Source organism: Embiotoca jacksoni, unplaced genomic scaffold (genome assembly GCF_022577435.1).
Source record: "Embiotoca jacksoni isolate LCO1_2020_lvr unplaced genomic scaffold, fEmbJac1.0.p SCAF_54, whole genome shotgun sequence".
Taxonomy (NCBI): domain Eukaryota; kingdom Metazoa; phylum Chordata; class Actinopteri; family Embiotocidae; genus Embiotoca; species Embiotoca jacksoni.
Genome location: NW_027185408.1, coordinates 1,526,577 through 1,553,727, shown reverse-complemented (window position 1 = coordinate 1,553,727; position 27,151 = coordinate 1,526,577). Strand labels below are relative to the sequence as shown.

Genomic DNA, 27,151 nt, shown 5'->3' with positions numbered 1-27,151 from the left:
GAATTCACTAAATGGTTGCATCACTCGGTGAAGTTACGGGTTGAACCGGCTTCACGTGCGAATACACTTTACACTGCTCGACAAAACTCTGCATGAACTCACTCAAAATATTACAAATACGTTCTCTTGGCACTTCGGACTCATTACCAAATTATTACAGTCACTTTATTACCCGAGAACAACAACAACAGACCTGAAAACGGGGAGAAATAATCAGTGAACAGTTTCTCAGTATTTGAACCTACAAGTTCTTGCTGTTTTAAACCCCTTTTGAACACATTTTATACATTCTTCATCATGACGTGATCTTTTTAAACATTTTACACGATTTTAACCTTATTGATGAGTATGAATTGACTCTTTTATTAAACAGATCATTGTCCCATCTGGGGAAACATCTGGAACAGAAGCAGATGTGATCTGAAGTCACTCTTAAAGTCACTGATGCTCATTTCATGTTTTGTGGGAGATTTCACAGAAATCTCTTTTGAATCTGAACAAAAACAAAATGGAGCAAATATTATTGATCATTCATGTTGACTTCTGGACTGATTGATTGATTGATGTGAGGGGAGCAGATCTGAACTGTTCTGTTAAATAGTATTCAATGTGTGCCTGGAAGCATTGGAAAGTGTGGTTTATCTCCACCACAGGACTGGCACCGAGCCCAGTTCAACCACACCAGACTCCCTTTAAAACTCAGCGAATTTAAAGTCTCTTTGCATTTCAGCAAAATCACGTAGAAAACTGGAGATCTTTAAATACTGTTAAAATATACCGAGTGTTCTGGTGAACTCGGCGCAGTAAAGATTCATCAGAACAACTTTAATTTCTATCAAACTTTAGTTTTATATCAGCTGTTCCACGGACACTGAGGTCCGCGGCAGGTGGATTCAGGTCGTTAAAAGCAGCCAGAAAAACCTATTTCCTGCTTTAAATCAGAACATGTGACGGACTGAACACACGCCGAGTGACAGTTGAGGTCAGGACAGATTCAGATGGTGTTTCGGTCAAATTAAATTAAACTGTGTTTTACCGACGAAGGAAGAAGTTAGAAAATCCCCGTTTTTCAGACGAAGTTCGGCAGCGAGAGGAACACATCGGGACTGATGTTTCACCATCACTTCAAACTTCACTAGAAACTTTCACCAGTTTACTAACGTGATGTTTGAACGGTTCATCGATGATCTCCGACTGACAGCGTCATCCTTCATGTCGGATTAAGAGCTAACGTGTCGGAGAGCAGCGGGCAGCGGCTCACATGGACCCTCACCGTGGTGGAGGAGGGCGGCAGGACGCTCCGCGGCTCCCCGGTGGAAACTCCCAGGAACCTGGACGAAGTCCGGATGAAGGTTTCACCGTAACGGCGGCACAGAGTCACCGGAAGCAGAGAAATCACCGCCGCGGTCCTCTAACGTCCGCCTGATGCGGGCGGGGTCAGAGGTCACCGCGGGACCAACCGACAACTCTGTGCGCGTGCGTGTGCGCGCGCTCCAGTTCCTGTTCCGTTGTGTGAGTGGAAGAAAGAGGACGTCCCGGGATTTACCGTTTTCTACAACAAACGGAGGACAGAACCATGAAATAACTCAATATGGAGGAAAAGATGGTTTAATGTCGCGTCTTTTAGCTTCAACAACCGTTTAACCAACGTTTCTGAGAACTGGAGAAACTGTTGAGATCATCACTGGAACAATAAATAAATAAATAAATAGATAGATAGATAGATAGATAGATAGATAGATAGATAGATAGATAGATAGATAGATAGATAGATAGATAGATAGACAGACATCAGTAAACCGCATTTCAATTAAACAACTGGAAAACCTTCTTGTAAACCAGTACCACCACGGTTTCCCAGAGAGAGTATGAGGGACAACCTCAAATGTCAGTAGAAGACTGCAAATTCATGCAGCTGGTATCAAGTGCAGCTACACTGAAAGATAATCACTATTACTTACCTTTACCAGTTCGTAAGAGAGACGTCATCAGGCCCAACAACTATCATATAGCGGAACAGCGAGCACATTACCTTGTCAGGAAATTCAAGAGAGATGCTCCTTATGCAGAAGGGTACAAGGCTTTCATGAAAGATGTAATGGCCAAAGGCTACACAGAGAAGGTGCCATCAAAGGACCTTCATCCAAATGATGGCAGGGTGTGGTCCATACCCAACCATGGGGTGTATCACAAGCGTAAGAAGTCTAAGAGATGACTACAAGGACCAGAATTTCTGCAAATGGAGGAATCACAGTGGCCAAAGAACCCAGGCATAAAGTTGAAAAGTTCTCTCTCTCCAGATGATCCTGAAGTGAAAAGGGATGTGATTGTGAACACAGTGAAGGTGGAGGAAAAAAGTCCCACTAGTAAACTGATTGAGTAGTACTCAGATTGGAACAGCCTGAAAAAAGCTGTAGCATGGATACTGAAGTTGAAAAGCTTGCTCTTGGAGATCACGCAAAGAAAAACGATGACAAATTCTGGATTGCTGCCCAGTGATGATAAATCACTGAAGGAACGTGCTATGAACCTAAAAGTGACATTCAGTACAGATCTGACGGTGGAAGATATGGAAAATGCAGAAAGGGCTATACTTGCATTTGAACAACGGCAACACTTTACACAGGACATTACCCTCCTTGAAAGAGGAGAACATTGCCGAAAAGACAGCCCTATATTAAAGATGGATCCAATCCTTGATCAAGATATCCTGAGGGTGGGGGGAAGGATCAACAGATCAGCTATGCCAGTAAGTGTTAAAAATCCCATAATCTTACCCAAAAGATCCCTCGTATCAGAAGTCATTCTAAGACACATACACACCCAAATTGGTCATTCTGGAAGAAATCACATGCTCTCAAAACTAGGAAAAAAGTACTGGATGTCCTCTGCAAACTCTTCAGCACGAAAGATCATCAGAAACTGTGTTTTCTGTAGACGAATGCAGTCTAAAGTAGGAGAGCAAAAGATGGCAGATCTCCCACAGGACCGTGTGATGTCAGATTTGCCGCCTTTCACTTCAGTTGGCATGGATTATTTTGGACCTTTTGAAATAAGTCGAGGTCGGACCAATGTGAAACGGTGGGGTGTAATCTTCACTTGCCTTACTAGCTGTGCAATCCATCTTGAGGTGGCTAGTTGCCTGGACACTAACTCCTGCATTAATGCAATACGCAGATTTCTATGTTGTAGAGGTACTGTAAAAACCATCAGATCTGATCAAGGTACACATTTTATTGGTGCACAAAAGGAGCTTGAACGATCATTAAAGGAACTAAATCATGATAAAAATCCAAAGGAATCTACTCCGAGAAGGAATAAAGTGGATATTTAACCCGGCATCAGGTGCTCACCATGGAGGTGCATGGGAAAGACTCATTAAGTCACTCCAAAAAATTCTGTGCTCTGTGGTAAGAGAACAAGTTCTGGATGATGAGGCCTTGCAAACAGCCTTATGTGAGGTGGAAGCAATAATGAATGATAAACCCATCACAACAATAACAAATGACTTGAATGATGTGGAACCACTGACACAGGATCATCTGCTTCTACTCAAAACTAACCCTGTCATGCCTTCTGAACTATTCAAGAAGGAGGACCTGTACTCTAGAAGAAGATGAAGGCAGGTACAATATCTGGCTGATCTTTTCTGGAGAAGATGGGTCCGAGAATACCTTCCAATCATGCAACAGCGAAATAAGTGGAACAGAGTTAAAAGGAACTTTCTACCCGGAGACCTTGTTGTTATTGCAGATGATTCAGCTCCCAGGAACTCCTGGGTTCTCGGACGGATTCTAAAGACCTTGCCTGGAAGTAAAGGACTAGTCCACAGTGTCCTAGTTAAAACTAAAACAAGTGTTGTACAGAGACTTGTCAACAAACTCTGTCTGCTCCTGGAAACAGAAGAGTAGCTGGACAGATACTTGTAACAGTAGCCTGATACGTGAACTATAAGATGAACTTAATCTGTGGACACTTTATGTTGAAAAGGAATGAATTACACGATTATGTGGGTTTGAATATTGTCTCGATTTATTAATTTGTGTAATTGCTATTTTTTAAGCAATTAGGGGCTGGAATGTTAGAGCCATATTTTGTGTTGATAACAAATCATATTAGAATTTGCTTATTCACTGAGGTAATGTAAATCTTTCTTTTGACTTATGAAATCAGATGAAATGCATATGCTGAATTAATTAGTATGTATTAGTTGTGATTGACAAGATGATTGTCAGCTGATTATCAGCTGTGATAGGGGAGAAGGGGGACTGAGTTTTTGGTTCTTCTTCAACCAAGCATGGAGGAAACGTGAGGAAGGGGCATCGGTACAGTCTTTGACCTCACGTTACAACGAGAAAGTTTTGTAAACTTTTTTGATTAATGTGAGAATAAACGAAAAAACTGAATCGGCGACTGCAGCGTTCTGATTTGGACCGGTTTAAAGTGTGAGTCAAGCAGAGCCCCTATTAAGATGGCACAGTTTAAATGAAAAGGACATGGCCATCAGACAGACAGACAGATAGATAGATAGATAGTTAGATAGATAGAAGCTATGTTTGGTTAGCATGTGTGTTGCTACGTGTCGTGTAGCTACGGGTCATGAATTGTCGACGCAGGACTTCAACACAGTATTTGTGTTTTGTTTGCTGGAGTTTCTCTTTGGCTCCAGACCTCTATGTAGGTGAACGTCATGACGTCACGTGTTGCTGACGGAGCGCGCTCATTTTCAGTCGGTCCCAAAGAATTCTCTGATTCATGTTCGTCGAGCCGAGTACAAGAAGTTAAATCGAGGAATTGAAAAACAGAAGATGGAGATTCAACCACCTCTGAGGTAAAGTGAATTCTGTGTCATGTCAAATGCAGCTATTAAAAATAATTATCTTAAAGCTACTTTAGTCTAACCATGAATTGGCTAACGCCAGTTTAAGCTTTCTATCATTTGTCCTTAGCTCATGTTAGCCGCCCTGATGTCAGACAGTCACTGCTCTGCTGCTGATGGCTTGTTATCCAGTAAGCTGCTTACTTTACTACACTAGTTTTAATCCACTTATTTACTAAAAGTAGCTTTCTAGCTAACATTAGCACACTCAAAACTGTTTGAATGACAGAAAACGTATTTCTACGACAGTTTATTATTCACGTAAAATGATATTATTATTATCTTAGAGATGAATTTCCTCTTTCTGGAACTCAAAGCATTCTTGGAGTGAAATAGTAATTTATTTAACGTGTATTTCTCTGTCGTAGATTGAATTTAGCATCATGTGTGTTTGAAAAGAAACTTTAAGGTGTTTTTAAGTTTCTATTATCAGAGTATCATATTATGAGCTGCATAGTTTGGTGTTTCTTCTGAAAGCATTTCCTTTCCTTTCCCAGTCAGCCAGCAGGGATGTGAGGCTTCAGAGAGACTCAACAGTACCGTGGATGTTCCAGGCAGGTATGTTGAGGATCGGTGGTGTCCACCGTGTCTCCATCTGTCCTCACATCTCATCACTGTCCTGCACAGACACACGTCTTCTTTTACAAGTCAGTTGGAAAACATGAGTACGTGTAAAACAATAGTGTAAAGATGGTAATACTGGGGATCGGTCATGTTTTTTAAATAGTCGTTAAAATATTTAAAAAAAATCAACTACTAAAAAGAAGACTTTTAATTTTTATTGTTAACAAACCAACAGAAGCTCTTATAAACTTCTAATTTCACATATTTGGAGCTGATAAATTGTCAATAATTCTAAAAGCTCCATTTGTTTGATACAGACTTTAGTTTTCATTCATGAACAACTTCTTTCAGCTGGAAATAAACTGTAGATTCAGCAGAAAAAGGTTAAGTTCAACAATTATTGTCAGCTGATAGAAATGTGAATTATTTACAATAATTGAACCTTTCAGTGATATTACAGAGGGTTGGACATAGTTTGTTCAAACAACATCTTAAACAACCTCTGCAGCAAACAGACATTAAATGAGCCTTTCTTCAAATATCTAAGTATGGTCACGTTTCATTTCATCAACTGAAAGACAGAAAACATTTCAACAGGATTTATGAGGTGTAAAAGTTTTTCCCCCTCGAGTTCGGAGACATTTTCAGGCCATCTTGCAGCAGGTTTCAGATCTCCCCACAGATGTTCAGTGATGTTCAGGTCAGGGGCCCCTGAGGGCCACTCCAACAGCCTGAGCTGGTGTTTCTTCAAGCAGTTCATGGTGGATTGTGAGGTTTTGCTCTGATCGTTGTCCTGTTGTAGAATCCAGCCTCTTTTCACTGTCCTGACTGACTGCAGGACGTCTGCATCCAGAATCTGCTGATGTTTATCAGCCAAAGAGCTCAGTTTGACCTTCATCTGTCCAGATGGAAGTGAAGGTCAAAGTTCAGAGGTGAGGACATCATTTCACTACTTCTGACACAAAACATATTCTGACATTACAATCAGTGATTCAACGGTGAACCAAAGAGAAACTTCATCCACCATCAACATTTAAAGTTGCTGTCACTTCCACAGGCTCTTCCTCCTACAGAGAACACAGAGACGCTGAGGAACCATCTGACCAGAACCTAAATCCAGGATACAGAGGTTCAGTGAATGTGGTGTTGAAGGTGTGGAGGTGGATCAGAGTGTCAGAGGAGATTCTGTAGAAGGACAGAGTGCCAGCAGGACAGTCCACATACACTGCTACTCTGTTGGAGGAGGAGGAGGTGGAGGTGGAGGGGGAAGATGTTACTCTGTTATTGTGCCAGACAGAGTAACGACCACCATCAGAGCAGCTCAGACTCCAGGACTGATCGTTCCTTCCAAACCAGCAGTCATTACTGTCTCCTCTCCTTCTGATTCCTCTGTAACTCACTGCTATATCAACCTCTCCTCTCCTCTCAACCTCCCAGTAACAGCGACCAGTCAGACCAGTTCTACACAGCAGCTGAGGCCACCAGTTAAATCTGTCTGGATGATCAGGATATGATTGATCTTCTTTCACCTTCGTCACCTTCCTGTTGTTGTCAAACAGTTTGAGTTTTCCGTTTACTGAGTTTGTGTCCAGTTCAAGTTCACAGAAATCTGATGGAGAGAAAAAGACACGACACAGCTGCAGTTTATCATCTGACACATCTGATGGCTTTTTTCTTTCTTTACTTATTGACTTGTTCGTTCATAGAAAGTTTAATGATGATACTTTTTGTCAAGCTTTGACTTTTTGGGGACGACATCCAGCTGGATCACTTGAACTAAGGCAAAGTAGAATCTTTAAATACGCTTCTCTGCTAAAGTTTATTATTGCATCTGCTGTTTTAGGATATCTTGACTGCTAAAGCTTGGATGGGTTTTGGTAGCTGGAATTGTTTGTGATTGGATTCTTGTTTTCACTCAAGTAACTGAGAGTCAAAGAGAACAAGTTTAGAGTTAAACTGATGGTCTTTTATTCCAATTCTATTAAGGACTAAGTTGTATTTTACTTTCTACCGTTTGAGGTAAAAAGACTCTCCGGGAACAGTTTGGGACCAAATTTAGAGACTGTGTGAAAGTTTTCTTTGTTTAGAAATCAGTGGTGAGTTTCTATTGCTGCCCATTTGTAACACCTGGTGACGGGAGGCCTAAGGAGCAGGGGGTGTGGTCTGACTAGCTGTAGCCAACCCTGTTGTAAAACCAGGAAGTGTTTGAAGGGTCAGCTTCAGTGTCTGTGAGGGCTCGTCCTACGAAGACTTGGAGGACGGAGACAAAGGAGTCTTTTGTTGGAGTCTCCGGGAGACGCTGAGTATAACTACTGCTATCTGAATATGTGTGTACTTTCCGTACCTGTGCGTATATCTACTTGTAGATACTATAAGCCTCTCACTCGTTCACACCAACACCGTAACCTTTCCTCTCTTATCTATCCCACCCGTTCCACACATACCCAACACCTCGTCACAGGTGGACTCTGGAACTGACAGTCAGCTGAAGACAGACTTCATCTCTGGCTTTGATATCCAGCAATTGCTGGACTTCCTTGGTCCTGGACAACACATCTACCCTGCTGCTCTCTCCTCTGCTTTCACCTTCAGCCACACCCCCAGACCTCCTGGTAGGGGAGGAGGTGGGGGGGGTGGGGTGGTGGTACAGGTTGACTCATCTCCCCCAAATGGAATTTTCCTCTTTACCCACTTCCACTTCCTACCTCACTGTCTTTTGAGTTTCATGCTGTGACAGTTTCTCATCCGGTCCAATTCAACATTGTTGTCCTCTACAGTCCTCTAGGTTCTTTGGGAGATTTCTTGGATGAATTAGACATCCTCCTGTCGAACTTCCCAGAAAATGGTCCTCCACTTGTCCTTCTGGGTGACTTTAACATCCAGACAGAGAAGTCATCTGACCTTTTACTTTTCCTCTCTTCCTCCTCTCCCCCTCCTCTCTCCCTCCTCTCTTCTTACTCTCTCCCTCCTGTCTCCCTCAGTTCCTATTTCACCCCCTGTCTACCAATAAAGTTGTTACCTTGGTAACCTCCACCCCCCCCAACCACCTGCCCCCTTGACCCCATCCCATCTCACATTCTCCAGTCTATTGCTCCAGACCTTCTTCCTTTTCTCTCCATCTCATCAACACTTCTGTCAACAGTCTGTTTCCTGAACTCTCTGAAGGAGAGAGTGAACCCTCTCCTGAAGAAACCCCCCCTCAACCCGTCTGAAGTAAACAACTACAGACCCATTTCTCTTCTTTCCTTTCTTTCCAAAACTCTGGAGCGAGCTATCTTCAATCAACTCTCCTCCTATCTCCACCATAATAACCTTCTTGATCACCAGTCTGGTTTCAACAGACCACTCAACAGAGACGGTCCTCCTTCTGTCTCTGAGCAGCTTCACACTGCTAGAGCAGCCTCTCTCTCCTCTGTCCTGATCCTTCTAGACCTTCAGCTGCATTTGACACAGTGAACCACCAGATCCTTCTTTCCTCCTTCAAGACCTCGGTGTTTCAGGCTCTGCTCTCTCCCTGTTCTCATCCTGCCTTAAAGACCTCACTTACCAGGTAACTTGGAGAGGATCGGTGTCTGAGCCTTGTCCTCTCACCACTGGTGTCCCTCAAGGCTCTGTCCTGGGTACAGTCCTCTTCTCTCTACACCAACTCTCTTGGCTCTGTCATTCACTCACATGGCTTTTCCTACCACAGCTATGCTGATGACACCCAACTGATCTTCTCTTTCCCCCGATCTGAAACACAGGTAGCATCATGAATCTCTGCCTGTCTGACTGACATCTCTCAGTGGATGTCCTCACACCACCTGAAAATCAACCTCGACAAGACTGAACTGCTCTTCCTTCCAGGGAAAGACTCTCCCACCCTCGACCTTACTACTACCTTCAACAACTCTGTTATCCCGACCCTGACTGCAAAGAACTCGGTGACACTCGACAGTCAACTCTCTCTTACTGCCAACATCACTGCAACAACAGGTTCCTGTAGATACATGCTGCACAACATCAGGAGAATACGTCCTCTTCTCACTCAGAAGGAGGTCCAGGTTCTGGTCATCTCACGTCTAGACTACTCTAACTCCCTCCTGGCAGGTCGACCTGTTAGTGCCATTTGTCCTCTGCAGCTCATCCAGAATGCAGCAGCTCGACTGGTCTTTAACCTCCTAAGTTCACTCCTCCTCCTCCGCTCCCTTCACTGTTTACCAGAAGCCACCCGCATCCGTTTCCAAACATTGGTACTTCGTACTGTGCTGTGAAAAGATCGGGTCCAGTCTACATCCAGGACATGGTCCAACCTTACATCCCAGCTCGTTCACTCTGCTCGGCATCGGCCAATTGGCTTGTTGCTCCTCATTGAGCTAAACACGCTACAAAATCACGACTGTTTGCTGTCCTGGCTGCTAAATGGTGGAATGAGCTCCCCAACGACATCAGGACAGCAGAAACTCTGTACATCTTCCGCCGCAAACTAAAAACACACCTCTTCAGACTTTACCTTGACTAGGATAACTTTATTAGCTTAAAATGGCACTTGCTTTTAGCACTTTGTAGTTCGGCTTTCTTGAAGAAATTGTGGTTTCTTGATTCTTTTTGTTTTGGGTTTTGTACCCTCATGGTCGAAAAGCATTAGCTAAATGAAATGTAATGTAATGCAATGTAATATAATGAAAAGTGTATCAGTAAAACTTACACTTCCTCAGACCAGGTTTTAACCACTGCTCTCCACCATGGTCCACCCTGGAGGAAGAAACAGTCACAATGATTTTCTATCCAACAGGAGTCTTACCTGCTGTCCAACATGAAGCAGAGTTCCTTCAGTTTGTCAGTGAGACACAGAAACAGGCTGAAACTCATCAGTCATCAACTGTCTCTCTGATGGTTTCACTGCTGTCTGTGAGGAAAACACTTGAAGAAGAAGTGATGTAGAAATAATCAGAGAGCTCAGTCTCCACTGATCTGCTCTGTTTTTATTGATGTCCTCCCACATGTGAAATATTGGTCTCTGCATGTTGTCCCTTAAAATGAACAGTTTGCCCAACATTTGCATGAACAGCTGAACTGTTTTCAGACTGTTCACGGATCAGTCCAACCACCACATTCACTTGGTTTGTGTAATTTAAAAGTTCAGAATCGAGGGTGTAATGATGGAGGGAGTCAGCTGTAGAGACTGAAGCTCTGGGAGGAAAAGTTATAACTCTGGACTGAAAAATAAAACTGACTTCATTTTAGAACTTCATGTAAAAACGACTGTATTTCAGAGTGAAGACTGAAGCCTAACTTTGAGTCCTGAAGTTCTCAAATTTGCGTGAACAGAAGTTCATCTCATTATGTTTATTCGTTGTTGAGATGAATCAGTTTGGACCAAAGTGGTGATTGACTGATGAACACTGTCGTCCCTACAGCCAGGCTGATAACATGGTTCAAGATGAGAAGGATTTGACACCAACTTCAGAATGTTTCTAATGAACAGCTGTTTCCATTTGATAAAAGACTTCTGAGGATCCACATGTTTCCTAACTCAGACCTCCTCAATCCTCTGAACAGAAACTAGAGAAACAAGTCAATCTTCATGATGATGGACCTGAGCAACAACACATGAAGTCAAATCAATAGGACAAACCTGCACTGTGTGAGCTCTGTTTGTTTGTCCATACCTGAGAGTGTCCAGTCTCCAGTGAGGATCCTCCAGACCATCAGACAGCAGCTTCACTCCTGAGTATCCTGGATGATTGTAGCTCAGGTCCAGCTCTCTCAGATGGGATGGGTTGGAGCTCAGAGCTGAGGCCAGAGAAGCACAGCCTTCCTCTGAGATCAGACAACCTGTCAGACTGGAGTCAGAAAAATATCATCAACTCCAGAAACAAGAAGGAAAATCCTTCAAATGTTGAACATCTGCATCAACATGAACTTAAAGATAATTTAACTGATCAACAACCAGATGTTTCCCTACCTGAGAGTCTCCAGTTTACAGTGAGGACTCTCCAGACCAGCAGACAGCAGCTTCACTCCTGAATCCTGCAGGTCGTTGTTACTCAGGTCCAGCTCTCTCAGACTGGAGGACTGGGAGCTGAGAACTGAGGACAGAGCTTCACAGCTTCTCTCTGACAGGTTACAGCCAGTCAGCCTAGAGAAGAATTAAATATGAACAAACTGTTTTATTTGTTATTTTATCAAATGAAACATGTTTGAAATGGTTGATAAATCCTTGTACAGAGCTTTGTTGGAGGCTTTGACCACTGGCAGCAGCCTCAGAAGAGCCTCCTCTGAAGCAGAGTATTTATTCAGGTCAAACACGTCCAGATGTTCTTCTGATGACAGTAAGATGAAGACCAGAGCTGACCACTGAGCAGGAGACAGTTTATCTGTGGAGAGACGTCCTGAGCTCAGGGACTGTTGGATCTCCTCCACTAGGGAACCATCATTCAGTTCATTCAGACAGTGGAACAGATTGATGCTTCTCTCTGCAGACCGATTCTCACTGATCTTCTTCTTGATGTACTGGACTGTTTCCTGATTGATCTGTGAGCTACTTCCTGTCTGTGTCAGCAGGCCTCGTAGGAGAGTCTGATTGGTCTGCAGTGAAAGACCCAGAAGGAAGCGGAGGAACAAGTCCAGGTGTCCATTTGGATTCATTAAGGCCTCGTCCACAGCACTCTGGTGGAGATGGTTTAGTTTTGTTTTGTGTCTGAAGACTTTAGACAATGAAGATGTTGTTCGTTGTTCCTTAAGCAGGTTGACAGCAGAGTTGATGAAGGTCAGATGGACGTGAAGAGCAGCCAGAAACTCCTGAACGCTCAGATGGACGAAGCAGAACACCTTGTCCTGGTACAGACCGCTCTCCTCTTTAAAGATCTGGGTGAACACTCCTGAGTACACTGAGGCTGCTCTGATATCGATGCCACACTCTGTCAGGTCGGATTCATAGAATATCAGGTTTCTTTTCTGCAGCTGATCAAAAGCCAGTTTTCCCAGGGACTCCATCATCTTCCTGCTCTTTTCATTCCAGTGTGGATCTGTCTCAGCTCCTCCATCATACTTGACTTGCTTCACTTTGGCCTGAACCACCAGGAAGTGGATGAACATCTCAGTCAGGGTCTTGGGCAGCTCTCCCCTCTTTCTGCTTTTCAACACGTCATCCAGAACTGTAGCAGTGATCCAGCAGAAGACCGGGATGTGGCACATGATGTGGAGGCTTCTGGATGTCTTGATGTGGGAGATGATGCTGCTGGCCTGCTCCTCATCTCTGAACCTCCTCCTGAAGTACTCGTCCTTCTGCGGGTCAGTGAACCCTCTGACCTCTGTCACCATGCCGACACACTCGGCAGGGATCTGATTGGCCGCTGCAGGTCGTGTGGTTATCCAGAGGTGAGCAGAGGGAAGCAGTTTCCCCCTGATGAGGTTGGTCAGCAGCACATCCATTGAGGTGGACTCTGTAACATCAGTCAGGATCTCATTGTTGTGGAAGTCCAGAGGAAGTCGACACTCATCCAGACCGTCAAAGATGAACACAACCTGGAAGTGTTCAAAGCTGCAGATTCCTGCTGCTTTGGTTTCAGTGAAGAAGAGATGAACCAGTTCCACCAAACTGAACTTTCTCTCTTTCAGCACATTCAGCTCTCTGAAAGTGAACGGAAACATGAACTGGATGTTGTGGTTGGTTTTGTCTTCAGCCCAGTCCAGAGTGAACTTCTGTGTTAACACTGTCTTCCCGATGCCAGCCACTCCCTTTATCAGCACTGTTCTGATTGGTTCATGTCTTCCAGGTGAGTCTTTAAAGATGTCTTCTTGTCTGATGGTTGTTTCTGGTCTGTCTGGTTTCATGGATGTTGTTTCAATCTGTCTGACCTCATGTTGATCATTGACCTCTGCAGTCCCTCCCTCTGTGATGTACAGCTCTGTGTAGACCTCATTCAGAAGGGTTCGGTTTCCTGCTTTAGAAATCCCCTCAAACACACTCTGGAACTTCTTCCTCAGGTTAGATTGAAGATGTTGTCGACACTCTGCAGCAACAGTTCCTAAAGAAACAAACAAACAAACAACACGTGAATGTCTCAGTAAACCTGAAGATAAACTTTTTAACAATTTAAATATTTTGTGTCTCCATGAAATCAATTCTTCACATCAGTTGTGGACAAACAGTTTCTGACTGTTTTCAGTCCAGAAGAATTCACAGATGTGATGAAGATGTTTGCATGATATTAACAACAGAGTTTGGAAATCTAATTTTCTCCCATGTTTCCTCTTTCCATCATGTTCCAGCTGTTAAAATCCTCTTACTGCTCTGCAGACGGTCAGCCAGCTCCTCCTGCTTCAGTGTCCTCAGGAAGTGCAGTGTGATCTTCAGAAATGACTCTCTGCTCTTCCTCTGCTCATCATCCTCACTCTCCAACACCTCCTCAACCTCACTCTGACTCTCTAAGCATTCTGGGTAATCTGGACTCAGAACTTTCTCAATCTTCTTCAGCTCGTTCTTTACAAAACTGATCATGTTCTCTTCAAGCAGCTGAAACAGAGAAATATATCAACTTTAATACACAGAACGTATCAGATCATTTTAAATATGGACTAAAATCCTGCTGGTCTACAGAGTACAACAAGGAGAATGTGAGTTTTGATAATTCACTATTTAGTTTGTGTGTTTACACACCAGAAATATGGAGTCCAGGTTTGTTTCAGGAACGTCTGAGTCCTGCTGATCAACTCTGTAAAGTCAACATCAAAACAGAAGATGTTTGGTCAGAATTAATCCAGAAACATAAAGTAAAGAGACTTCATGGTTTTAGTTACCCAGAAAACCAACACCTGACAGAAGATGAACCGGAAGACAAAACATCCATTTTAAATCACTAATCCAGTCAGATGCCAGTATTTCTCATTCTTACGTTTGATCATCAGAATTTTATCAACCTTTGGATTCAGCGGGATTAAACCCTGGAGGTGATGTGCAGGAGATCCTCTGTTGCTGCTTTATGATTAAAAAAAACTCACTCAAAGCTCGGCCTGTCAATAATGGTGATGTCTGGAGTTTAGTTATTGGAACGTCATCGACTCGGATCAGTCCTGAGATGCAAAAGGCTTTGAAAATTCGTGGCTGTATTGGCTGACACCTCTCTTCAATGTCGCATGGAGGTTGGGTTCAGCTCCACTGGACCAGCAGACTTAGTTCAGACATTATGACATCAGGAGGGTTTGATACAAAATGACAAACATTTCACATTATTACCTTTGTTCAACAGACTGGTGTCCATCTTTGAAGAGAATACGTTCCGCCATAGACCAGTCACTCTTCATGGACACACAGCTGGGTTCAGGACAATCTGTTTCCTGCTGAAGGATCCTGATGGAAACAGAGATGTGTAGCTTTCAGTTTTAACCCTGCAGATTGTGTGTTTTGTTGGACGCTAACAGAAACATTTATACATCCAGTTTGTTTCCGTGAATCTGCAGTTCCAGCAAACTGGCATTGCTGAACTAAAGAAACTAAATTAATTAATTCTGACGTCCTTTGATCCTCTGAGCTGATGTGATGGTAATGACATCAGGAGGGTTTGGAACCAAATACAAAATATTTCACGTTATTACCTTTGTTCAACAGACTGGTGTCCATCTTTGAAGTGAATAAGTCCTCCCATAGACCGATCACTCTTCATGGACACACAGCTGGGACTAGGTCCAGGTCCAGATTCACATTCAAGTCCAGGTCCAGGTCCAGGTCCAGGTCCAGCAGGTCTGAGCTGCTGCTTTGTTCTTCAACAGAACACACAGAGCTCTGAGTGAGAATAATGATGATGCAGTGATGTGACTGCTGAGCTGTGACGTGGAGAAGAGTCGTGGACAGTTAGGGACGGTCGTCTCACCTCTGAGCTTCGGTCCGGCTCCCATGTTCCCCACACAGAGTGGTTTTAGAGGGACGGACTCCGTCCTCTCTGTCCTCCCACTGATCCATAGCAGAGCCCACAGCTTCACACAAACACAACAACCTGCTCAGTACGTACAACAACATTCACAGCACAGGACACATTAGTTCTCATCACTGTCTGTAACATGGCTCTAAAGCTCAGGACTGACAGACACCTTTGAGCCCTGAACAGGACGAGTCTAAAACTGGTTAAAGTTTCCCCAGATTCCTCCACAAATACAGAATGTTGAACGCCAAATATATTTGACATGTTTTCAAATTTGACTGAGAAAATAAATCTTCAATTCTAGAATTTGTGCATCCACAAAATATTTATTAAAATCCCCAAAATCTGCTGCGACGTCATAAAAATGTTAAAATAACTTTTCCTCCACAAAATGTTAGTGATGCAGGTGTTGAGTGAAACCGAGTGTCTCAGTGCTGTAAGACGGCTGTTTGAACACTGCAGGTATTAAAAGGTTAAAATAAATACTCTTCTGTTTACAGTTGATCAAAGCTGTCCAACTAGTCCTTACATTCTTTGAATGTTTTCACTGAAGACTCAAGATCAGATTACAGTCAGACTGATGTTCACTTTACCAGGTAATCACCAACAACAATCCATGGAAATCAGTCTGAAGTCATGTTCTTTAACTCAGAGAAATTATTTACAACATTTTTTGAATATTCTACCAACACACTGTTTCAAAAATATTTCGAACTGTATGACCACTGATCTTTTACAAATAGTAAACACATCCTTTCTCTCAGGTGTCTTCCCACAGGCCCTAAAAACTGCAGTTATTAAACCACTCCTAAAGAACTCCTAAAGAAACTGCAACAATGAAAAATTATAGGCCAATATCAAACCTCCCATTTTGAAGTAAAATAATTGGGAAAAAAAAACAGTTTTTGGAAAACAACAAAGTGTGTTATCATAATTATGCAGACGACACACAAATCTACATCACAATATCGCCAGGGGACTATAATCCCTTACAAGGGTTGTAAATGCATTAAACAAATAAACAACTGGATGTGCCAGACATTTCTTCAATTAAACAAAGATAAAACACAAGTAATTGTTTTTATTGCCGAGGAAGAACGATTGAAAGTCAGAACTCAGCTACACTCACTGGTGTTAAAAACCACAAACCAAGACAGAAATCTGTAGTTATGGATTCAGACCTCAATCTGAACAGCCATGTCAAGACAATTACAAAATCAACCTGCTATCACCTGAAGAATATATCAAGGATTAGAGGATTTATGTCTCAACAGGATTAGGAAAAACTTGTCCATTCATTTATCTTCGGCAGACTCGACTACTGTAACGGTGTGTTTAAGGGTCTCTGTAAAAAGTCAATCAGACAGCTGCAGCAGATTCAGAACGCTGTAGCTCGAATCCTCACTAAGACCAAGAAAGTGGATCACATCACTCCAGTTCTGAGGTCTTTACACTGGCTTCCTGTCCAACAAAGAATTGACTTTAAAATCCTGCTGTTGGTTTCTAAAGCATTGAATGGTTTAGGGCCAAAATACATTTCTGATCTGCTGCGACCTTATGAACCATCCCGACCCCTCAGGTTATCTGCTGGTCTACTTCCTGTTCCCAGAGTCAGAACTAAACATGGAGAAGCAGCGTTCAGTTTTTATGCTCCACAAATCTGGAACAAACTCCCAGAAAGCTGCAGGTCTACTGAGACTCTCAGATCCATTAAATCAAGACTGAAGACTTTTCTGTTTGCTGCCTTTAATTGAACCAGATTCAAGGATGTTGATTCATTTCTTGCATTTCTGCATTTTATTACTGTATTTAATTTTTTTTTAAACTGTACTGTCACTTTTTTCTATTTTTTTTAGCTAGTTTAATGTTTTAATCACTGTTCTTAATCGTTTTTAAATGTCCTGTTCTTTTGCCTTATGTTATGATGCTTTTAATGGTTTTATGTGAAGCACTTTGAATTGCCTTGTTGTTGAAATGTGCTCTACAAATAAACTCACCTTGCCTTTTAACCGACAAGCGTTCAGGAGACGTTTTGAAACGGCCGATCGACATCAGCAAACATTTCTAGGGTCCAGTCAGTGATCCAACACGGTGAGGTCAGAGTTCATCAGACATGTACAGATTTCTCTGGGAGGATTCTCACCTGCTCGACTTCAGGTCCACTTCCAGACACTTTCCACCTTCCTGTGTGGAGGAAAGATTCGGAGAGAAGACGCTGCTCGTTGTCCCTCGTCAGTCCTGGTGTCTGAGAGCGTTTGATCTGAGGACGCCGTCACTTCCTCATAACTTCCGAGTCCGAGTCTAAAAACATCAGAGTGACATCAGAACCAGTCAAACCTGTGGCAGAGAAATCCAACGTCACATGATGCAGCTCTGCTGTCTGTCCACTAGACGGAGCTGACAAACCAACCAAAGATCAGCACGGAGACATGAGATGAAGCAGCAGCGTTTTGGACCACATACAGGACTGTATGTTAAGCATGTTGGTTTGTTATGACGCAGAAAGAAGCCTGAGCTTCCTGCCAGGGACCTGAAATCTGGTCCTCAGTCCTGGTTGCAGGTGTCTCTGCTTTAAATTGACTTTTCATCCCAAACACTTTTCTTTAACAGCATTTTTATTAATTTGACCCTTGAAATAGTTTTTTGTTTAAGCAGCTGTTAAACAGCTGAATGTTGTTTCCAGCATCACTTCCAGCAGTGAAACTACCAGCAACACCTGTTCAGGTAATTCAAGTAAAATTAGTGCTCAAACTGAAACTTTCCAGGAAAAAGGAAAAGTTCAGTGGTTTTAGAGGGACGGACTCCGTCCTCTCTGTCCTCCCACTGATCCATAGCAGAGCCCACAGCTTCACACAAACACAACAACCTGCTCAGTACGTACAACAACATTCACAGCACAGGACACATTAGTTCTCATCACTGTCTGTAACATGGCTATAAAACTCAGGACTGACAGACACCTTTGAGCTGCTTAAAGTGCCCCAGATTCCTCCACAAATCCAGAATGTTGAACACCAAATGTATTTGTTATGTTTTAAAATTTGACCCTGAAAATATATCAATAATTCTAGAATTTGTGCATCCACAAAATATTTATTAATATTCCCAAAATCTGCTGCGACAACGTCCTAAAAATATTAAAATAACTTTTCCTCCCCAAAATGTTAGTGATGCAGGTGTTGAGTGAAACCGAGTGTCTCAGTGCTGTAAGACAGCTGTTTGAACACTGCAGGTATTAAAAGTTTAAAATAAATGTTCTTCTGTTTACAGTTGATCAAAGCTGTCCAACCAGTTCTGACATTCTCTGAATGTTTTCACTGAAGACTCCAGATCAGATTACAGTCAGACTGATGTTCACTTTACCAGGTAATCACCAACAACAATCCTGGAAATCAGTCTGAAGTCATGTTCTTTAACTCAGAGAAATTCTGAAACAATATTTAAACCTACAAGCATCCAGGAGACGTTTTGAAACAGCCGATCGACATCAGGAAACATTTCTAGGGTCCAGTCAGTGATCCAACACGGTGAGGTCAGAGTTCATCAGACATGTACAGATTTCTCTGGGAGGATTCTCACCTGCTCGACTTCAGGTCCACTTCCAGACACTTTCCACCTTCGTGTGTGGAGGAAAGATTCAGAGAAGAGAGCTGCTCGTTGTCCCCCGTCAGTCCTGGTGTCTGAGAGCATTCGATCTGAGGACGCCGATACTTCCTCATAACTTCAGAGTCCGAGTCTTAAAGCATCAGAGTGACGTCAGAACCAGTCAAACCTGTGGCAGAGAAATCCAATGTCACATGATGCAGCTCTGCTGTCTGTCCACTAGATGGAGCTGACAAACCAACCAAAGATCAGCACGGAGACATGAGATGAAGCAGCAGCAGTTTGGACCACATACAGGAATGTATGTTGGACATGTTGGTTTGTTATGAGGCAGAAAGCAGCCTGTACTTCCTGCTAGGGACCTGAAATCTGGTCCTCAGTCCTGGTTCCAGGTGTCTACGCTTTAAATGGACTTTTAATCCCAAACACTTTTCTTTAACAACCTTTTTATTCACTTGAGCACACACGTGACATCAGTTCAGACCGTGAGGGTTTTGGTTTTTAGGCCTTTAGGTGGAGATTGGGCCGAGTCATGTCAGACTGTGAGTGGATCTGCCAAGAAAGAGTGCCACACGTCCTCTGTTTGAAGTTACCAAACAATCTTTTTGAAAAGTGCTATAAATAACCAGGGCAGCAAGCAGCGAGCTTCTGTCCAGACTTTTCTCTACATCATCCATGCTTGGTTCTTTTACATTTTTTGTGGGTTGGACAAACCGACAACCACGTTTTACACATCACAATTTCACTGCAAACGATGGGAGAGTCCTTCAGGAGAGTCTGCAGATATGTAGACTGACAGAAAGTCGTCATTAGAGCCCTCACGTACTTGATGATTTGACAGCGGGACAGCCCTAAACCCTCATAGACTCACCGGAAAGTCGCCTCAAAGTCATTGAATGTGCAGACCGGACTGGGCCGGTCCACTTGGTGGGCTGACTGCAGAGTGGCTGCAGGTTGGAGAGCTGTCAGCAGGTGAGGTGGGCGTGGCAGGAAGGAGGCCGGGCATAGAGAGAGAGAGACTGAGGACCCCTGGTGGGTGGAGGGAGTGATGAGTCCGACGATGGTGGTGTATGACTTATCACAGTTTAGTTCAAGGGAGCTGGTTTGCACTGATGACATCATGTCAGAGAGGCAGTTGGTCAGGGTGGAGGGAGGTGCAGCGGTGAAGGATGTAGAGGAGATGTAGAGGTGGATGTCGCCGATGTAGCAGTGGAAGTGGAGGCCCTGACGATGTAGGATGTTACGAAGGGACAGTGTGTAGAGGATGAATAGAAGAGGACTGAGCACCAAGCCCTGGGGGACACCCAAGCAGCAACCAGCAGTGAAGTCACCCGTTGGTTTGTAAACGGCCGTTATGAAGCCTCCTGTTCGGAATTTGGCCAGCGCCATCTTTGCTAGTTTGGAGCGGTTTGGAGCAGGAAGTGACCACATTTGAACGAGCTGGGGGAGGAGCCAATGGTGGATCTGACTGATCTGATTGGACACCCGACGACACTTCATCCCACCCACCAATAGCTGTAACCTGACTGCACCAAAGGCCTGTCAATGAAACAGATACGTACCCCAAAACACAGCTTTTTGAAGCTTATTTTGTAATTAATGACAGATTATTTTCAGATGGACCTCCAGAACAATAATCTGGAAGAGTGAATTTAGCAAATTTCATAGACAATTTATAGAAAAATGTTATAGACTGAGAACACCTGGGATGGAGGAAGGGTGGAGGATGGGCAGGTGTTGTTAAACTGTGTAGTTCACCTTGATGTTTTTTCTTTAAGATGCTTGAGACTTGCCCTCAGCTGTGTCAGTATTTCTTAAGATGTAAATGTTTGAAGTTGAAACCACAGTTCAAAGTGTTGTCTGACTGTTGTTCAGGTCTCTGATTTTTCAGTTGAGATTTGGCAGAGAAAAAAAATAAAGGACACAGAAGACAGAAATAAATCTTCATATTTCACAATATTACAGTCTGTTGCTGTGCGACGCAGGTTGGCACATTAGTTTTTATTGTCTGTTACAGCTGAGAGCAGAAACAGTTTAAAATCACGTATTCATGACGTTCATATTCTAAATGTGACGCCGTCAGTGTCGTTCCACATGAAGTCCACATCACTGACAGATTGGTTCTTCGAAGTCGGCATCCTGGGTGAAGACGTTCCCGAAGACTTCATAGTTCAGCTGGCTCCAGCTGAGGAGATTCCCGGGTGTGAAGGAGCCTTGGTTCATGTAGGACCGGATGTCACACGAGGACACGACGTGGTCCCACATGTGCAGGTCGGTGATGTCTCCTTCAAACGAGTCGTTGGTTTTGAAGCCTCCACCAAACTCGTCCTGCTCCTGACCGATGACGATGTTCAGGTCTCCTCTCACCACGTAGTTCAGTCCCACCAGCTTCTGAGAGGTACGAAGTCCGTTCAACCAGAGCTGGGTCAGCCCGGTGCCAGAGTCCCAGGTCCAGCAGACCGAGTTCCAGTCGAACTTCTTGGTCGGCAGTTTTTCGTAGACGTAGGACTCGCTGGCCACGTGGACCTTGTACGATCCGTCGCCGTCCTTGTTGAGCATCAGAGCGTTCTCGTGGTTCCGGGTCGCCAGAGAGAAGAGTCCCTGCATCCGGTTCAGCTGGGAGAAGAAGCGGAGGCAGACGGTCATGGTGGAGATGGAGGCCACTTTGGTGTGAAGGACAACGTGGGGCTGGTTCACGCCCCGGGGGTCACTGGGAAAACTGAACTGCTTCCCTGACAGATCTGAAAACACAAGAAGAAAAGCTGTGGAGATTTACTGCCGATCTATACTTCAATGTAGAGCTCGGAAAAGTATGTTTGAAGTTGGAATGAACAGAAACAGAGGTGCTTTTCTTTTTCTAGGTCGCTGCAGACGTTTCTACTCTACCCCCCAGAGAAGACAATCAAAATGCAGGAAACTGTATCATTACGTGGGACGCAGGACAGAGACATTTAAAATCTGCCTCATGACACGCTGAACATGAAGCAGCGACTCACCTCCAACTTCGCAGCCTCCAACGGTCCACAGAACGACAAACAACATCGACTTCATCCCCATGGTGACGATGAAGATGTAGATGAACTCTCGCTGCGGTCAATTAAAAAGCAGAGAAGTCAAACACAGATTAAATGAAGACATTTCTGTGCAACAGCCACTGAAACAGTCGGATTTAAGATGTTAGTTTCCTGCATTAAGCGTCATCAGACCTCGAGTCAGCTCACAACAGTCAGAGATCAGAGTCCTTCACCTGTGTGTGATGTCACTGACTGTCCACCTTCCTCCTCTCGTCCGTCCAGCGTCCTGCAGAACAACTGAAGAGTCTCACGTTTATACCTCCGCGTCTCTCCTTCTTCCAGCTGACACCCGACTGAATCATCGCTGCAGTGAGCCGAGAGAGTTTCACCATCAGTTTTTCTGGAGAAACAGGAAGTCGGGAACTTCCCTGTTTTTGTGGTTTCTAACGTTTTCAATGCCGTTAATTCTGCATCGTTTTCATATTTTGTTCCAGTCAGGCAGTTTTCAGTTGATGTGTCCAGGAGACGTCTGCCTGCACCTCACTGATCCAGGCTCACGGGTTTTATTCTTTCGAGACATTCATACAACAGACGGTTGAAGGTCATTTGCTGTATTTGATTAAATGAAGATTATAAGCAGTTCCGATGTTTTGTTGTTTAAATTCGGACCGGTGGTGACCACAGTCAGCCATGCCTTCTGATTGGTCGAAACATTTACCGTGCTGCATGTGCTTGTTGTCCAAAGTTCATGTTTTATTGGTTCAACGTGGCCGTTTGCATCTCATATAAAAACACAAAGTGCTTTACGTTAAGGAACCAGAAACCAAGCGGTCAAAAAAACATCGTGGTTTTGGTCGCTTCAAAGAAACCCTGTCGCTGCTGGTTTTCTCACATTAAGAAGCAGAACAGAAGCAGAACCTTTCAGGGAGATCACACAGGGGTGGACTCAGTTTGTTCTAACAACATATTAAACAACCCGGCAGAAAACACACATTAAATGAAACTTTATTCAAATATTCACGTTTTATTTCATCAACTCAAACACAGAAAACATTTCAACAGGATTCATGACGAGTGTAAAAGTTATTTTCAGGCCGTCTTGCAGCAGGTTTCCAGAATCTGCTGATGTTTAGTGGTACGCCTCTGAAAACAGGAGAAAAATCTCAAGAGTGATGTGGTGATGTTTCCTCAGTGAAAGCATTTCCTGGAAGTAATTACATACATGTACAATATTCAATTCAACAAAACAATCAACACTCAGCTACAGCAGAGCACAAAGTTCACATTACATACCTTCACTGGCATTTAACAAGCAACTGTGGTTGAATTAGCTCATAAAACTTCTTAAAGTTGCTACGTACACAATCCAAACTGTATTAAACACTTTTACATACATACATTATATCTGCAGGTGAATTCACTAAATGGTTGCATCACTCGGTGAAGTTACGGGTTGAACCGGCTTCACGTGCGAATACACTTTACACTGCTCGACAAAACTCTGCATGAACTCACTCAAAATATTACAAATACGTTCTCTTGGCACTTCGGACTCATTACCAAATTATTACAGTCACTTTATTACCCGAGAACAACAACAACAGACCTGAAAACGGGGAGAAATAATCAGTGAACAGTTTCTCAGTATTTGAACCTCCAAGTTCTTGCTGTTTTAAACCCCTTTTGAACACATTTTATACATTCTTCATCATGACGTGATCTTTTTAAACATTTTACACGATTTTAACCTTATTGATGAGTATGAATTGACTCTTTTATTAAACAGATCATTGTCCCATCTGGGGAAACATCTGGAACAGAAGCACATGTGATCTGAAGTCACTCTTAAAGTCACTGATGCTCATTTCATGTTTTGTGGGAGATTTCACAGAAATCTCTTTTGAATCTGAACAAAAACAAAATGGAGCAAATATTATTGATCATTCATGTTGACTTCTGGACTGATTGATTGATTGATGTGAGGGGAGCAGATCTGAACTGTTCTGTTAAATAGTATTCAATGTGTGCCTGGAAGCATTGGAAAGTGTGGTTTATCTCCACCACAGGACTGGCACCGAGCCCAGTTCAACCACACCAGACTCCCTTTAAAACTCAGCGAATTTAAAGTCTCTTTGCGTTTCAGAAAAATCACGTAGAAAACTGGAGATCTTTAAATACTGTTGAAATATACCGAGTGTTCTGGTGAACTCGGCGCAGTAAAGATTCATCAGAACAACTTTAATTTCTATCAAACTTTAGTTTTATATCAGCTGTTCCACGGACACTGAGGTCCGCGGCAGGTGGATTCAGTTCGTTAAAAGCAGCCAGAAAAACCTATTTCCTGCTTTAAATCAGAACATGTGACGGACTGAACACACGCCGAGTGACAGTTGAGGTCAGGACAGATTCAGATGGTGTTTCGGTCAAATTAAATTAAACTGTGTTTTACCGACGAAGGAAGAAGTTAGAAAATCCCCGTTTTTCAGACGAAGTTCGGCAGCGAGAGGAACACATCGGGACTGATGTTTCACCATCACTTCAAAGTTCACTAGAAACTTTCACCAGTTTACTAACGTGATGTTTGAACGGTTCATCGATGATCTCCGACTGACAGCGTCATCCTTCATGTCGGATTAAGAGCTAACGTGTCGGAGAGCAGCGGGCAGCGGCTCACATGGACCCTCACCGTGGTGGAGGAGGGCGGCAGGACGCTCCGCGGCTCCCCGGTGGAAACTCCCAGGAACCTGGACGAAGTCCGGATGAAGGTTTCACCGTAACGGCGGCACAGAGTCACCGGAAGCAGAGAAATCACCGCCGCGGTCCTCCAACGTCCGCCTGATGCGGGCGGGGTCAGAGGTCACCGCGGGACCAACCGACAACTCTGTGCGCGTGCGTGTGTGCGCGCTCCAGTTCCTGTTCCGTTGTGTGAGTGGAAGAAAGAGGACGTCCCGGGATTTACCGTTTTCTACAACAAACGGAGGACAGAACCATGAAATAACTCAATATGGAGGAAAAGATGGTTTAATGTCGCGTCTTTTAGCTTCAACAACCGTTTAACCAACGTTTCTGAGAACTGGAGAAACTGTTGAGATCATCACTGGAACAATAGATAGATAGGTAGGCAGGTAGGCAGGTAGGTAGGTAGACATCAGTAAACCGCATTTCAATTAAACAACTAGAAAACCTTCTTGTAAACCAGTACCTCCACGATTTCCCAGAGAGAGTATGAGGGACAACCTCAAATGTCAGTAGAAGACTGCAAATTCATGCAGCTGGTATCAAGTGCAGTTACACTGAAAGATAATCACTATTACTTACCTTTACCACTTCGTAATAGAGACGTCATCAGGCCCAACAACTATCATATAGCGGAACAGTGAGCACATTACCTTGTCAGGAAATTCAAGAGATGCTCCTTATGCAGAAGGGTACAAGGCTTTCATGAAAGATGTAATGGCCAAAGGCTACGCAGAGAAGGTGCCATCAAAGGACCTTCATCCAAAGGATGGCAGGGTGTGGTCCATACCCAACCATGGGGTGTATCACAAGCGTAAGAAGTCTAAGAGATGGCTACAAGGACCAGAATTTCTGTAAAAGGAGGAATCACAGTGGCCAAAGAACCCAGGCATAAAGTTGAAAAGTTCTCTCTCTCCAGATGATCTTGAAGTGAAAAGGGATGTGATTGTGAACACAGTGAAGGTGGAGGAAAAAAGTCCCACTTGTAAACTGATTGAGTAGTACTCATATTGGAACAGCCTGAAAAAAGCTGTAGCATGGATACTGAAGTTGAAAAGCTTGCTCTTGGAGATCACGCAAAGAAAAACGGTGACAAATTCTGGATTGCTGCCCAGTGATGATAAATCACTGAAGGAACGCGCTATGAACCTAAAAGTGACATTCAGTACAGATCTGACGGTGGAAGATATGGAAAATGCAGAAAGGGCTATACTTGCATTTGAACAACAGCAACACTTTACACAGGACATTACCCTCCTTGAAAGAGGAGAACATTGCCGAAAAGACAGCCCTATATTAAAGATGGATCCAATCCTTGATCAAGATATCCTGAGAGTGGGGGGAAGGATCAACAGATCAGCTATGCCAGTAAGTGTTAAAAATCCCATAATCTTACCCAAAAGATCCCACGTATCAGAAGTCATTCAAAGACACATACACACCCAAATTGGACATTCTGGAAGAAATCATATGCTCTCAAAACGAGGAAAAAAGTACTGGATGTCCTCTGCAAACTCTTCAGCACGAAAGATCATCAGAAACTGTGTTTTCTGTAGACGAATGCAGTCTAAAGTAGGAGAGCAAAAGATGGCAGATCTCCCACAGGACCGGGTGATGTCAGATTTGCCGCCTTTCACTTCAGTTGGCATGGATTATTTTGGACCTTTTGAAATAAGGCGAGGTCGGACCGATGTGAAACGGTGGGGTGTAATCTTTACTAGCCTTACTAGCCGTGCAATCCATCTTGAGGTGGCTAGTAGCCTGGACACTAACTCCTGCATTAATGCAATACACAGATTTCTATGTTGTAGAGGTACTGTAAAAACCATCAGATCTGATCAAGGTACACATTTTATTGGTGCACAAAAGGAGCTTGAACGATCATTAAAGGAACTAAATCATGATAAAATCCAAAGGAATCTACTCCAAGAAGGAATAAAGTGGATATTTAACCCGGCATCAGGTGCTCACCATGGAGGTGCATGGGAAAGACTCATTACGTCACTCCAACAAATTCTGTGCTCTGTGGTCAGAGAACAAGTTCTGGATGATGAGGCCTTGCAAACAGCCTTATGTGAGGTGTAAGCAATAATGAATGATAGACCCATCACAACAATAACAAATGACTTGAATGATGTGGAACCACTGACACCGAATCATCTGCTTCTACTCAAAACTAACCCTGTCATGTCTTCTGGACTATTCAAGAAGGAGGACCTGTACTCTAGAAGAAGATGGAGGCAGGTACAATATCTGGCTGATCTTTTCTGGAGAAGATGGGTCCGAGAATACCTTCCAATCATGCAACAGCGAAATAAGTGGAACAGAGTTGAAAGGAACTTTCTACCCGGAGACCTTGTTGTTATTGCAGATGATTCAGCTCCCAGGAACTCCTGGGTTCTAGGACGGATTCTAAAGACCCTGCCTGGAAGTAAAGGACTAGTCCGCAGTGT

At 43.5% G+C, this 27,151-nt stretch overlaps 2 protein-coding genes and 1 pseudogene across 2 annotated transcripts; 1 reads left to right on the top strand and 2 right to left on the bottom strand.

Annotated features, from left to right (window-relative positions):
• Positions 1-5,656: 5,656 nt before the first annotated feature.
• Positions 5,657-15,420, bottom strand: LOC138212305 (protein NLRC3-like). Its single transcript, XM_069172617.1, has 9 exons — positions 15,298-15,420; positions 15,023-15,187; positions 14,088-14,142; positions 13,718-13,943; positions 11,652-13,455; positions 11,391-11,564; positions 11,095-11,268; positions 10,131-10,177; positions 5,657-7,052 (listed from the first exon to the last, which is right to left on the bottom strand). The coding sequence occupies exons 1-9, from the start codon at positions 15,384-15,386 to the stop codon at positions 6,511-6,513; spliced, it is 3,276 nt and encodes a 1,091-aa protein (XP_069028718.1). The 5' UTR covers positions 15,387-15,420; the 3' UTR covers positions 5,657-6,510.
• LOC138212218 (uncharacterized) lies at positions 7,769-8,470 on the top strand (annotated as a pseudogene).
• Positions 15,421-20,921: 5,501 nt separating the features above from the next.
• On the bottom strand, positions 20,922-22,315 carry LOC138212320 (mucosal pentraxin-like). Its single transcript, XM_069172644.1, has 3 exons — positions 22,196-22,315; positions 21,945-22,035; positions 20,922-21,689 (listed from the first exon to the last, which is right to left on the bottom strand). Exons 2-3 carry the CDS (start codon positions 22,003-22,005, stop codon positions 21,055-21,057), a joined length of 696 nt encoding a protein of 231 aa, XP_069028745.1. The 5' UTR covers positions 22,006-22,035; positions 22,196-22,315; the 3' UTR covers positions 20,922-21,054.
• Between the last annotated feature and the right edge of the window lie 4,836 nt (positions 22,316-27,151).

Excerpts from the sequence above, each read along its gene's own strand:
- LOC138212320 (XM_069172644.1), bottom strand. The coding sequence starts at position 22,005 with ATGGGGATGAAGTCGATGTTGTTTGTCGTTCTGTGGACCGTTGGAGGC. Across the intron at positions 21,690-21,944 it reads TGGAGGCTGCGAAGTTGGAG|ATCTGTCAGGGAAGCAGTTC; the intron begins GTGAGTCGCTGC and ends TTGTGTTTTCAG.
- LOC138212305 (XM_069172617.1), bottom strand. The coding sequence starts at position 15,386 with ATGGATCAGTGGGAGGACAGAGAGGACGGAGTCCGTCCCTCTAAAACC. Across the intron at positions 14,143-15,022 it reads CACCAGTCTGTTGAACAAAG|AGTTGATCAGCAGGACTCAG; the intron begins GTAATAACGTGA and ends TTGACTTTACAG. Across the intron at positions 10,178-11,094 it reads TGGAGACTGGACACTCTCAG|GGTGGACCATGGTGGAGAGC; the intron begins GTATGGACAAAC and ends TTCTTCCTCCAG.